Genomic DNA, 14,396 nt, shown 5'->3' on the forward strand with positions numbered 1-14,396 from the left:
GCCAGTCTAATTTAGAACAAAGAAAATAGCTAAATTAAACATAACTGATAGATACATTCGAAGGACAGCTGAATAACAGTTTTTGTTTTGTTTTACATTTAATGTATATATAGAACACATACATTTTTATTCCAGTGTGTATTCTATAAAAACACAAGTTGTAGTTGATATAAGTGCTCTTAATAATCCAAAGATATTATGAAATTAGTTTTTGGGAACTTTAATAGCAAAATCTTCCTACATCAAATTGTTAGCCTTTTTGTGCAACATTAGCCAATTTATTAAGTACAGAAAAATAAGTAACTTTCACTCTCCTGTTCTATAATATACAGACAAACCAAAAAACATATAATGTAAAAAAATGTAACAATATAACACAGTGTATTAAAAATAGAAAGTAAATAGTCCAAATATTGCAATATTGTATTTTGATGATGGACCTTTATGATGGACTCACATTAGACAGAGCTATAACTGCGTTCTCTGGATATATCAGGAAATAAAGATGTTGTTTCTCCAGACTTTATTTCAGCAAGGTCCTCTTAACCTCAGGGAGAAGGAGAATTTCTATAGTGAAATACTATTATATCAAATCTTAAAGGTGCTGTGTTAACCTTACTCACGTGGTTAAGAGCTATAACTGAGCTCTCAGGATGTAGACATTTGTGAAATCACTCACTCCCAAGAAAGCAAGCAAGCAGATCATGAATAAATATAAAAATGACAATTTATTTTAACAATATAAAATGCGCTCCACAGAACAATCACAGGGGTATACAATAGGACTAGTTCACCATCTAGTCTACAGTAAAGTATAACCGCTCATTCTCACTGAGCGCTTAACTGCAAAATAGTGTAAAATGGGTGTCTTGATCATTTACATTTATGAATTTGTCTTAGTTTTGATTGAGTAAACTTGTCCCTGTAGATTCCATTTTGAGAGTTCTACTCTTAGTTATAGAACGTAATTTCCTCTGTAGCTATATGCTGCCTGTGTCTCAAAGATTACCATGAGAGGCTGTATAGAGATTTCATACTTCCTTCTATACTCCTCTTCCCTACAGTCCTTAATATATACAAATGGTTTTAGATTTGGGGATAGAATGGCCACAGCTTTTTGTTTTAGGTCATATTGTCATACTAAGCCTACTTTCTCTCAATAACCCCCTTTCTTTTTAGTTCAGTGGGACACTACAACCGTTAGTATATGTATATATAATAAAATACTAAAACAACTTGAGACATATATATTAGCATTGGCAATAGGATTCAACTCCACTGACCTGTTATTTTCACTTAATTAACTGGTCTGGCTGATGTGTCAGCTGGTCAATACACTACATAAGAAACTGGTTCCATGTACACCATTATACCTTCTAGAACTCAATGACAGGAAACTAGCCTAGGTCCTAGCTGTTCCATTACTCCCTGTGCCACTTAACACGCACATAAATTCCCATTTATTTCCGTGTGCCTTACAATGAGGCGTTACAGCATGGGGATTCTGACAGTTATTCTGTCACTCCTCACTAGAGCTCTAAAAATTCTTGTGTAGTTGTGCAGAGGAGCAACAGTAAGAAGTGATGAATCAGCCATCACCCTTCATACACAGTCTGTTACTATACCCATATGGAAGATATAGGATTGTAATAGAAAATAGGTCCCGGTAAACTCCAAGATCACCACTCAGCACTTGCACATGGTACCAATCCTGGTGTTGAGAAAAATTAGTTTTTTTCCCCCACCCACTTTGTGTTGCAAAGTGTCCTGAAAAAGTATGCTGGGTCTATATATCTGCAATATACTTTTGACTTTGATGTCCCTTTAAACTTCTACCTGCTCTGCAGAATGTGACACAGTTGCAGTAGATGCAGTATGTTCTTTCATGTGGAGGCCGAAATAGAACCTTCTCACATTTCGTAATGCCAATAACTGTCTTTTAAGAATTCTCCTTTAACCCTAGATTAAGTATCAATGCAACTAGACACTCAAGCACAAATGTGTTGCGAGACATTACATGGTTCTATACTTCTGACATGTTTTAATTACCCAGTGGTTTAAATATTAACTTTGGAAATCTCTCCTTGAGCTAAAACAATATAAGCATGTGTTAACATTTTTCTAGATACTGCAATTATTTGTCAGGTTAGCTACAAAAATCATGATATGACTGAAAAAAAAGTCCTTATATATCCAAACGAATATATTTACATTTCCTGTTGTTAGTACAGTTGTTTTCTATAATTTTTCAAATAAGTGTGTTAATCTTTACTGTACGCATTTTGGGTTCTCAAATGCTCAGTGGCTTTGTATAGTTGGTTATTCTGCAAGATAATTAAGGTTCTTTTAAAACAACATTCCTTAAAGGGACACTGAACCCAAATTTTTTTCTTTCGTGATTCAGATAGAGCATGCAATTTTAAGCAACTTTCTAATTTACTCCTATTTTAACATTTTCTTCATTCTCTTGGTATCTTTATTTAAAAAAACAAGAATGTAAGTTTAGATGCCGGCCCATCCTGGTTTGTTCTTGGTGATTGGTGAATACATTCACCCACCAATAACCATGTGCGGTCAGTGTCTGAACCAAATATTGGCTGGCTCCTTAGCGTAGATCATACAAACCAAAGTAGAATGCTAGAGCGGCTAGTAGAAAAGAATATCCTTTATTGTTGGATGTGTAAAAGATTCACCAGCGAGGGCTGGATACAACACATTACAAAAAATTTATTAAAAACAGAACAATGTAACACACATCCTCTCAGAAAGGACGCGTTTCGGGTTGCCCCGTTTTCACATAGATGCTTTCTTTTTCAAATTAAGATAGCAAGAGAACGAAGAAAAATTGATACTAGGAGTAAATTAGAAAGTTCCTTAAAATTGTATGCTCTAACTAAATCATGAAAGAAAAAAATTGGGTTCAGTGTCCCTTTAAAATAAAAACTCAGTTTTATTACATTACAGGTAGTAGGTGATTTTTCACTTTATGTGCTATGGAAAGAAGAAAAAAGCAAATATAGTGCTAGATTACAAGTCCAACAATACTTATTGTTTGTGGCTATGCTAATTTACATGTCCCCACATAATTAATAGCACATTGGGATTGTTTATCAGTGTTTGATTCTCAAATGGATTTTTCTTTCTACCCGAATTGGTCATCGAGTTTCTTGGGTGATCATAATGCAAAATGGATTTGCTTGTTTTTCAGATGAAAAGCTCCTGAAAAGGCCTTTTCATGTGTTAAGTACCTATTTTTGGGATGGAAACTGGGAGGTCACCCAAAAATTTCTACAATGCAATATCCTATTCCGACCTCTTAAGGTAACAGTAAAGGTCTATTCAGTTAACCCCTTTATTCATCACTGTGGAAGGGAAATTCTCTCATACTGTTGTGATCGTCACTAACAGTACAGGCACCTTTATAACTGGGCTTTAAAATGGGATTGTGAGTTCCATAGGAACCTATTGCAATCTGTTTCCATCCGCACCACTACTAAACCATTTGAATGTCAATTGAATGTTGGGATTATTGGTGTACTTGGCACAATTTTTCCATTGCTATACTTTAAATCTTTGAAAGTATTGTTTTTAACAATATTTAATTTGAATGTTTTGGCATGATCTTAAAACAAATTGACAAATGCAGTTTTCTATTGAAAGGATTTATGATATCTTCTTATAATGGATTTTAACAGTACTGAAACTGTAGAGAACTTACGGCATGAGAACAAGGCTCCCATTGGAGCCTATGAAAGTGTGCTCTTATTAGTGCAATGCTTCCGTTTGCAATAGACAAGCGATATATTTTACATTGTATTCTATGCATATAATAACGTCTGCAAACTTCAGATCTAAATAATTCAGTTTGTGGAAATGCCAACAATTGTATGACTAGGTATTAATAATAATTCTGTGCTCACTGAGTGGCAGCAAATACATACATAATTAACTAAATATGCATGGTTGTAAATAACAGGGGTGAAGGGGCTACAGGTCTCCCAGCTCTAGGATCCCTAGTCTACCTCCCCCACCCTTCTGCTGTTCTGCACATATATAGGGTATATAAGGACACTGTAGTGCATAGGAGTACTGCCTCCAATTTTACCCTGGGGTCCAGTGGCCTTCTTATGTCCTTGCATATATGCAGAGACCACTTCTTTGTGACAATTTGCTGTGTAGTGTGTTCCTGCTTAATAACAGGTGTGAAATGCTACCCTACTAATCTTTTTTTTTAGCCTTTCCCTTCCTTAATCTCCAAAAGGTCTGTCTAAATCTTAATGTTGTATTGCTTGGACTTTGTTTGTTACCAGCTATAGTTCACTTGCTATCAAGGTTGTTTATATGCAGAATTGTGTCTGATTTCTGCTTACTTTCAGGGTCCAAAAGAATAAGTGACAGTGAAGTGTCCGATTGTGATGATGGAGTCGGTGTTGCGTCAGGTAGGATTTGCAAATCATCAGCCTTCACTCTTTTAAAGTTGTGATTCTCTCTGTGATATGATAAACCTAATGATAACATATGCAACATCCCTCTCAACATAAACCAGGCTAAGATGCAACAAATGACCACTAGATGGATGAAAGGGTTAAATATCGCATATACAATTTCATAAAATAGTTTTATAACCAATAAGCAGAAATATTTTATAACCAAAACATTATATCAGCCTTAAAAAAATGTAAAAAATACACAGAAAAAAATCTGCAAGTGTGTGTCACACTTTACAGAAAGGCAGTGCTTTGTTCTTTCTTTACTTTGTGCAGACCTGTTTGGGCACTTTGTTTTTTCTGACAATTTTATCACTTTTGAAAGCTAATTTTCATTACACCAAGGTCCCATAACCGGCACAGTCTCTACCTTTTCTACTTCTTTTTACAGTAAGAACATTCTTTGTAAATGTGAAATAATATTTAGGGCCAGATTATGAGTTGAGCGTAAACCTTTGCGCCCGAGCAATTAGGGGTTTATTGCAGGGGTTTGCGCTCGTTGGGCTTACCACTGGTATTGCATGTTGAGATTTGCGCTATATTAATTACCGCGACTTCAGAGCTCTGGTTAACTGTTTTGCGAAACATAAAAGTTGTACAAAACACATCAAAATGACATCACAAAGTACAGTTACACCCATAAAGTAAAATATCTCACACAAAAGTTATAAAGGCTCAAAGATATGAGATCTCAGGTGTTAGAAAATAGGCAGCACAGGGCTTTAACATTAGATACATACATATACATGTCTACAGATGTGTATGTATCTATATATATATATATATTGTGTCTATATACAGTATGTGTAAACATAAATACATATATACACATACATTGCATTGGAGCTCTTTGCAGTAAAGTAGATGAAAACATGTTAATATTTATGCAATATTCATTTTTAATAAAGTTTTAACTATGTATTTGCTATAAATATTTCACATTCCAACGTTCTGCACATAGCGGAATATGTTCTATGTATTTCTAAATATATATTCATATATATATATATATATATATATATATATATATATCTGTATTTATCTATAACTATATATAATCATCTATCTATATATATATATATATCTGTATTTATCTATACCTATATCTAATCATCTATATATAGATCTGTATTTATCTATACCTATATCTAATCATCTATATATATATCTGTATTTATCTATAACTATATATAATCATCTATCTATATATATATATATATCTGTATTTATCTATACCTATATCTAATCATCTATATATATATATATATATATATATATATATATATATAGATAAAGTTTCGGGGTTCACAGACCCCTTCCTCAGACTCAGTCCGGTCTGAGGAAGGGGTCTGTGAACCCCGAAAACGTTACCACAATAAATAATTAATTTTATATCTCAATCCAGCGAGTGCAGTCCTTGTTTGAAATAGACTGTGATTGTTACTAACTTTGCACCCTGGTTGATGACCCAACTGTATTGTGAGTGCAGATACACATGAAGGATATATATTTTATATATATATATATATATATATATATATATATATATATTGTACCAAAATACTATCAGATATATTTAGAAATGTTTTTATGAAGTAGAACATATTCTGTTACGTAAAGAACATTGGAATCTGAAATATTCATATTTTTATGTCGGGTTAGAGCACATGAGAATATGCGATCAGGGTTTTTTGCGCTTCACTCGTAATCTGTCTCTTAGTTTTTAATTAACACCGTTTTGAACTTTCATTTTTCTATAAAGTATTTGCCAAAAGCAGTGTTTGTAAAAAAAAGAAATGTTTTTGGTGTGATAATAAATGAAATATGTTTGACTGTTGTTAATAATAATAATAATAATAATAATAATACTTGTAAGATCTTTATTTTTTCCCCATTTGTAAACGTTACCACTTAGCTGACAGAAAAGGCTAAACACCTTTTGGGCCATTTGCTCTCGTTGCATTTAAATAGTAGTTTAATGGTTTAAAACCAAACACTAATTCATAAAAATACAGCGCTTACTTAAACCTTTGTATCTCTATTTACTTCAGTGTAAATTATATAGTATTAATGCCCAAATAACTTTGTTTATAAAAGAAAAACACTGATTAAAATTTGTATATACCTGAGATGAGACTGTCACACTGATTAACCAATCGTTTCTGATCTTAAAAATAGTACATACTCTATGTGACAATACCGATTTACCTGTACCTTTATGCCTCCCGGAGTATGATAAAACGTTGTCTTTGAATTCCTGTGATTCTTTCTTCGATGCCGATGTACTCCGTTATGTTCTGAGCGTGGCGCTGCTGCACAATTCACTGACCACTAAGGAGTGTGTCAGACTACGGAATCACTATAGAGACAAAAAGAAAAACGAGCGCAGCCACGACTCAAGGTAAAAGTTTTAATGCCTCCAAATTGCGCATACATACATATTGCACTTACAAGAGCTTAGATAAAAACAGGCGCCTCAATGTGGCAGATCATATAGGATTATTCAGTCCCGGTTCAGCTGTGATTTTTACGTCTTCTTTATAATTGAGCTGTCTCCGGTATACACCGTAAGTTATTGATCATCCAGCAGACGGACTTTGTTCTTTTAGTGACTGCTGCCTTGTGCCTTTTTCTTCTACGCGTTTCGTCCGACCTCTGCGAACTTTCTCAAGACTTGCAAACAAGGTATGAAGTTTTTCGCGGGGGTCCGTGGTTTAAAAGTGGTAGCTCCACCCTATTGCTATCTTGTAGGCCAATCACATGTCCAGATTTCTCACACACCCCTCTGACCAAATACAGATTGGTATGCCGTAATAAGAATACAAAATTGCAAAGTTAAAGCTGTTTGATACATTCAATATACATTTCATTACATTATATTAACTAACATCCATATATTCTTTCTACTCAAAATTTATAAAAAGTCTCATAATCAAAACACATCATTAAAATACTTGCAGTACCGTGTACTCCTGTATATGTTCCTATACTTATATTTCGTACGTTAAAAATGTTATACTATCATAACTCTGTTTATTGATGTATATACATAATGTTAAAAATTCTATTGTGTTACTTATTTTTAGGATGCTACCAAATCAAAGTTGATTCTTCTTATTTTTAGAGACTGGCTGTCCTCCATATTACCTAATCCTCATATATTTCTATTCACAGATATCTCTCCCTACTCTATACGTAGTTGTTAATGTGTAACCATTCCCCGTCTGAATGCCTAGGGATCATGTTGTCTACTCTTCCTATTGTTATACTTATAAATGCTTGTCCCGGCTCTATTTGTAATTGAGATTATACTATCACTCTCAGTGTTTATTTACACATTATAATTCAGAGCATGAACGCCTGGAGATCGAGGTCAATATTTAACCCTTTGGGTGCTAAACTTTCTAATTGTTGTATCCATTTTGTTTCCTTCTTTCTCAAAGTTATGAGTCTCTGATGTGGATTAGACCCTGATGGTACAACTTCTAAAATACTGATTCGTAGGCTGGAGGGATCTTGCTTATGGTGGTATTTAAAGTGTTCAGACACACTGTGTGTTTTCAACCCTATTTCAATATTATGAATATGTTCATAACATCTCCTCTTGATTTTGCGTTTTGTCCTTCCCACATAGATCCGCCCACATTTACACGTGAGCCCATAAATTACAAATGTGGATTGACAGGTACCCCTTGAGTTTATTGGTATTGACTTGGTGTGATTCCAATTATCTATAGATTCTCTGTTACTGATAATGGGACACATGCAGCAATTTTTCCTGCCACATCTGAATGTCCCCGGTTTTCTAGAGACCCACTGTTGCAAGGTTCCTGGCTTACTACTTATCCCTATTTCTGGGCTTCTTAATTTGGACGGGGCTAAGATATTCTTTAAATTCTTATTTTTTTTAAAGACTATATTTGGTTTGTCTTCTATTACCTCTTTTAGGATGGGGTCAGCTCTTAATATCCCCCAATGTTTATGCAGTACTTTTTGAAGAAACCCTGCCCCTTCATTATATGTCGTGATAAATCTTACCTTTTTATCTGTTATATTTTGCTCCTGCGATAGATTGGCTTTCGTTTGTAACAATTCCTCCCTCATGCATGTGGCATTCTTATCTCTAGCTACCCTAATGATCTCTCTATCATAGTCCTTCTCAATAAATTTGTTTTCTAACACTTCTGCTTCAAGATTGTAATCCTCTAAATTCGTACAATTCCTGCGAATTCTACGGAATTGGCCCTGTGGTATATTTTTTATCCACATGCTCTTATGGCCACTTTTTGCGTTTAGGAAACCATTACTGTCCATGGGTTTCCTGTAATTTCTCACCTTCACTAATTTAGACACCTGATCAACAAAAAATTCTACGTCCAGAAACTCAATCTTTTCTTGGGACATTTTGCTTGTGAATTTCAAATTATATTGATTATTGTTCATGTGTCTAATGAAGTCATGTGCTGTTATGTCGTCCCCTTGCCAGATGATTATTATATCGTCAATATACCTTAAATATTTAATTACCCTCTCTAGGAAGGGGTTATTCTCCCAAATCATAAGGTCTTCAAAATGGGACATATAAATATTTGCATATGATGGTGCCATTGGGGTACCCATGGCTGTCCCCTGGATTTGCTTATAAAATTTCCCATTGAAGCTAAAGTAGTTGTTACACAGTATATATTTTGCACTATCTTTTAGGAATTTTAAATGTTTGTCTGACATTCCGCTCTTTGCCCCTATGTTTGTAAATGCTTCCAGCCCCTTCTCATGCGGTATATTGGTGTATAATGCGGTTACATCGCATGTGATCCACCTATAGTCTTCCTCCCATTTTAACCCTTCTAGTGTTATTATTACATCTGGTGTATCTTTAATATAAGATTTGATATTTCTAACCATTGGTTGCATGTAATGATCTATATAAGTAGATAGATTACTGGAAATTGATTCCATGCCGGAAACAATTGGTCGGCCCGGGGGGTTAATGGGGTCCTTGTGGATCTTAGGGATATGATAGAAGATTGGTATTTTAGGGTGCGGATTATAGATATAACTGAACTCGTCATTGTTTAATATCCCCTCTTTCTTGGCCTCTACCAACATATTAAACAAGTTTTTATTATATTCTATCGTTGGATCCTTTCTAAGTTCCATATATGTACTGTCATCTTGCAAAAGTCGATTAGCTTCACTCAAGTAATCCTCTCTCTTTTGTACTATGATCCCTCCTCCCTTATCCGCCTGCTTTATGATCACTTGATGGTTATTTTTCAGTTTATTAAGGGATTCTCTTTCATCTTTCCTTAAATTGTCTTTAAATTTAAATTTTTTCTTGTGATTTCCTGAGTCGAAATAACTATTTATCTCTTCTGTTAATAGTGTATTAAATACTGGAATATGCTCCCCTTGGGCATGGGTGGGGTTAAAGGAAGAGGGACGTTTGAATTTACTGTGTACAATTTCCTCCTCCTCTTCATGTAAACTCAGATCCATGAGATCTTCTATTCTTGCACTTGAATTACTTAATTCTATTCTTTCTGTATCTAGCTGTTTTAGAGTTTTCAGGGCGTCTACATCCTCTTTATTCCATTTGTTGGACTCTACATCTTTCATTTCTACTATTTTATAGTGATTTGCATTTTTCGCATAGTATCTTTTTAAATTAAGTTTCCGTACGAATTTTTGCAAATCAATGTACATCTCAAATTTATTAGGTAACTTTTTTGGGGCAAACTTTAATCCCTTATTCAATAATAGAATATCCGAATCTGTCAATTCAACATCTGAGAGATTAATTATATTTCCCTTAGCCTTCTCTACCAATTGCTTCTTTCTCTCTGTTTCTTTGGCTCGTTGGCCACCTCTCTTTCCTCGTTTTGTTCCCAGTCTTTCCCTTCCCTCTGTCTCTTTCTGTTCTCCCTGTTTACTAATGTTGGTTCCTCCCATCCCCCCATCGATTTCCAAGGGGGCTGGGGTCCTGCCCCTTGATCTAAAAAATGACTTTCATTTCTCTCATTGGATCTAGACTCATACTGTATTCTGGGACTATTATTTGTCCTATTTGTATTCTGCTGATTGTGATGAATGAATCTATTATGTTGCCCATAAATTTCTCTTTGTCTCTCTTCCTGATAATGTGGTCTAACTTTGTCTGTTCTTTGTGAAGGGTTCGAATTTTTTAACTTGTAATTATTATATTGTAAATTATTGTTATGCCCATATTGCTGCTCTTTGGGTCTTGCTCCTTTATTATCTCTATTATGGCTCTGATTGTGGGGTACCATCTGATTGGTACCTTTATTGCCATGTGTAATAGATTCCTCTTCATATCTATTTTCCCGATATTCGTGTGTATTCCCCCTAATGTTAACATTAACATTTTCCTGCATCCTATGTATGCGCAATTTGGAGGCATTAAAACTTTTACCTTGAGTCGTGGCTGCGCTCGTTTTTCTTTTTGTCTCTATAGTTTAATGGTTTACCTTTACTTTTTTCAGCAGATAACGTACACAATGGTTTAAAGTGGCAAAACTGAATTTTATTTTCAATTTTCCTTTCTGATTGTTAAACAATACTTGTAGAATGTAGGTTTTGATGTTTTTGGGACTATGAATTGATGATAAATATGGAACCATAATGATTTGAATTATGAAATATGTAGATGAATGAGCGACAAATGATTTCTATTGGTGCCGAGAGCTTCTTATAGTCACATCTTCCACCTGCTTATTAGAGGTACATAGAAAAGCTATGGTGTGTTTTACATATTCCCCTTGTACAAATTAGTTGTTATTCTTCTTATAAATTTCAGATTTCAGGCACAATGGGCGTGATATTCAGAGCTCCACGTTATCTGTTCCAGACCAAGTGATGTCCTCCAACAACTGCTCCCGGACAGGATCTCCCCACATAGATAGTATAGGAAGAACAAGATCCTGGTCTCCCAGTGTACCTCCTCCACAAAGGTATAACTATTTACCTACATAGCCATGTTTAATAAGAAATTGTGTAAAACATTCTTACTGTAAGATTTTTTATTGTTATTATATATTTGCAAGAAAAATAATGTTAACGCCTGTACATGTTAAAAGTTATGTTGCATTGCAAACCTTGCTCTGCTCCTCTTCATGCCCACTGCACAGGATTGGCTGCTTTACTTTTGTGTTGCATCCTGATTGGCTGATTTGATGCATGGGATAACGGTGTAATGGTAAGTTTGCTTTATGCAAACTGAATAACAGAGTTCTAAACTTTATACCACATAGACATTTGTGCTATATAAATATGCTATTTGAGCAAATTTAGATTTTCATAAGCCTAGTTTATAAAGAAAACTTTGTCACTGAGATAAAAAAAACAAGTAAATTTGGTTGTATTGGGTAAAGAAGAATCCCATACTTCAGTAGATATCTGAGCATAACAATTGTTACTGCATTATACACAGTGGAATTGCTTTAAACACTTTGCATATTATACCACAGGAGTTTCACATATACCAAATAAAATATGTTCTCCCTGCTATTTGATCTTTTTTGAAAAAAATCATAAACTTGTAACAGCTCAGTACATTTGCTTCATTGAAAGAAATGTTGTATTCAGAAGACCTTGCACACAGTACTTCACCTGGTCTAGACAGAGGTAACACAGAAGGTTCTAAACAAAACAATCATGATATGACGATATCTGTGACATTGGCATCTACTTATCAAGCCGTCAACCGCAAATACGCTGGAATTCCACAGCGTATTTGTGGCGAGCCTGATTCCCCTTAGTTATCAAACCCTACAGACCGGCAAAAGTAGAATTACAGACGTTCCGAATGCAAATTCAGAATTATCTGACTACTTTTGCTAGTTGACAAATTCCTAACAGGTACGCTCGCCACTATTCCGGCCCAGCGTACCTGGTTTTCAATCCGCCGCCCTGGGGGCGGCGCATACCATAGGAATCAATGGGAGTCTGAAAGCAGCGAAAGCTCATGTTCGCTGCTGCCCGATATCCCATTGATTCCTATGGTAATGTTTACACCTTACACCCTAACATGTACCCCGAGTCTAAACACCCCTAATCTGCCGCCCCCTACACCGCCGCCACCTACATAAAGTTATTAACCCCTAACCTGCCCCCCCTACAGCGCCGCCACCTACATTATAGTTATTAACCCCTAATCTGCCACCCCCTACACCGCCGCCGCTATATTAAATTTATTAACCCCTAAACCTAAGTCTAACCCTAACACTCCCTAACTTAAATATGATTTAAATAAATCTAAATAAATATTCCTATCATTAAATAAATTATTCCTATTTAAAACTAAATGCTTACCTGTAAAATAAACCCTAAGCTAGCTACAATATAACTAACAGTTACATTAGCTAGCTTAGGATTTATTTTTATTTTACAGGCAAGTTTGTATTTATTTTAACTAGGTAGAATAGTTACTAAATAGTTATTAACTATTTACTAACTACCTAGCTAAAATAAATACAAATATACCTGTAAAATAAAACCTAACCTATGTTACACTAACACCTAACACTACACTATAATTAAATTAATTCCCTACATTAAATACAATTAAATACAATTAAATAAAATTATCTAAAGTACAAAAAAAACACTAAATTACAGAAAATAATAAACAAATTACAAGATTTTTAAACTAATTACACCTAATCTAATTCCCCTAACATTGCAAGCCATTTCTGACATCAGAAATGATGGATAAGTCATCCTCTAATCACGGCTTCCCCACGGGGAATCAGTGTCTGATTCAACGCTGTGATTGGAGGAAGCCGGATTCCTCATTTTAGACCCAGGAAGAGGCTTTGTGACGGGCGGAGGAAGCTGGAGCTGCTGTGAAGATTAAAAGGTAAGTTTTTTTTTCTCAACAGGAGTGAAATGTAAATTTTGAAAATAATAGGAAAATGTATTTACTATGAAGTTTAAACGAACCTTTAAATAATGATAGCATTCCTATATTGCCATATTTATTTAACCATTGGTTTAACATCCCATTCTATATTTAATTAGTTGCTTAAACAGTTAAATGATTGTATAACCAGATTCAAGTATTACAATCACAATTATTAAGGACCATTCAAAAATTATACACAAAATCAATTTGGCAATGATTTGTTACTAAAAGCAGAAGTCAAGTCCTTATTGTGTATTGCCTTCAATATAAAGGGATTAAATAGACAAAAATAAATGAACATCACTAATGTATAAGCATTGGCTACAAGATTTCTTCTCTCCAAGCTTTCTAACAGCTGTACTTTTTTTATTTTTTTTTATTTATGTATTTATTTTTTTTATTTTTTATTTTAAAGGAGAAGCCTGTTCATATAGGTTATCCCTAAACCCCACAATGATGATTTCCATGGTATTTACCATTATCATAAAGGGTCCCAAATACATTAAGTTTTCCTGAATATGGAGAGTCTATACAGTCTAGTATTATAAAAGCCTAATATTTTTCATCAGGGTAGTGTATACCTAATACAGGGCATTATTGAAATTCTTAGATGGATCTATAGATTGAAAATGATACAGATGGGTAGACAAATTATGTTATGACCAAGACATTATTTGTATGCCTACTCTACAGAAAATACCCATATTATGGATTATTGTGAGTCCAATATCTACCTTATTTGCAAATTTGTCAGTATAATAAGTAGACTACTTTTTGCTACTTTCTATTTTCTACCCTATACAAAGAGCCTAACCAAAATGTAAAAAAACAACAACAAAAAACATTTCTCTTGTAAGGTGTATCCAGTCCACGGATCATCCATTACTTGTGGGATATTCTCATTCCCAACAGGAAGTTGCAAGAGGACACCCACAGCAGAGCTGTAATATAGCTCCTCCCCTAACTGTCATAGCCAGTCATTCTCT

General features: G+C 34.6%; 1 protein-coding gene across 4 annotated transcripts in view; it reads left to right on the plus strand.

Moving 5' to 3' along the window:
* The window catches only part of RIMS2 (regulating synaptic membrane exocytosis 2), a 1,281,054-nt gene that overhangs the window by 855,540 nt on the left and 411,118 nt on the right, over positions 1 to 14,396 (plus strand). For all 4 annotated transcript variants that reach the window (XM_053715268.1, XM_053715269.1, XM_053715270.1 and 1 more), the window contains 2 exons: positions 4,377 to 4,439; positions 11,305 to 11,458. In XM_053715268.1, the coding sequence (XP_053571243.1) occupies positions 4,377 to 4,439; positions 11,305 to 11,458 (217 nt within the window). The remainder of the gene's footprint in view (positions 1 to 4,376; positions 4,440 to 11,304; positions 11,459 to 14,396) is intronic.

Source organism: Bombina bombina, chromosome 5 (genome assembly GCF_027579735.1).
Source record: "Bombina bombina isolate aBomBom1 chromosome 5, aBomBom1.pri, whole genome shotgun sequence".
Lineage (NCBI taxonomy): Eukaryota > Metazoa > Chordata > Amphibia > Anura > Bombinatoridae > Bombina > Bombina bombina.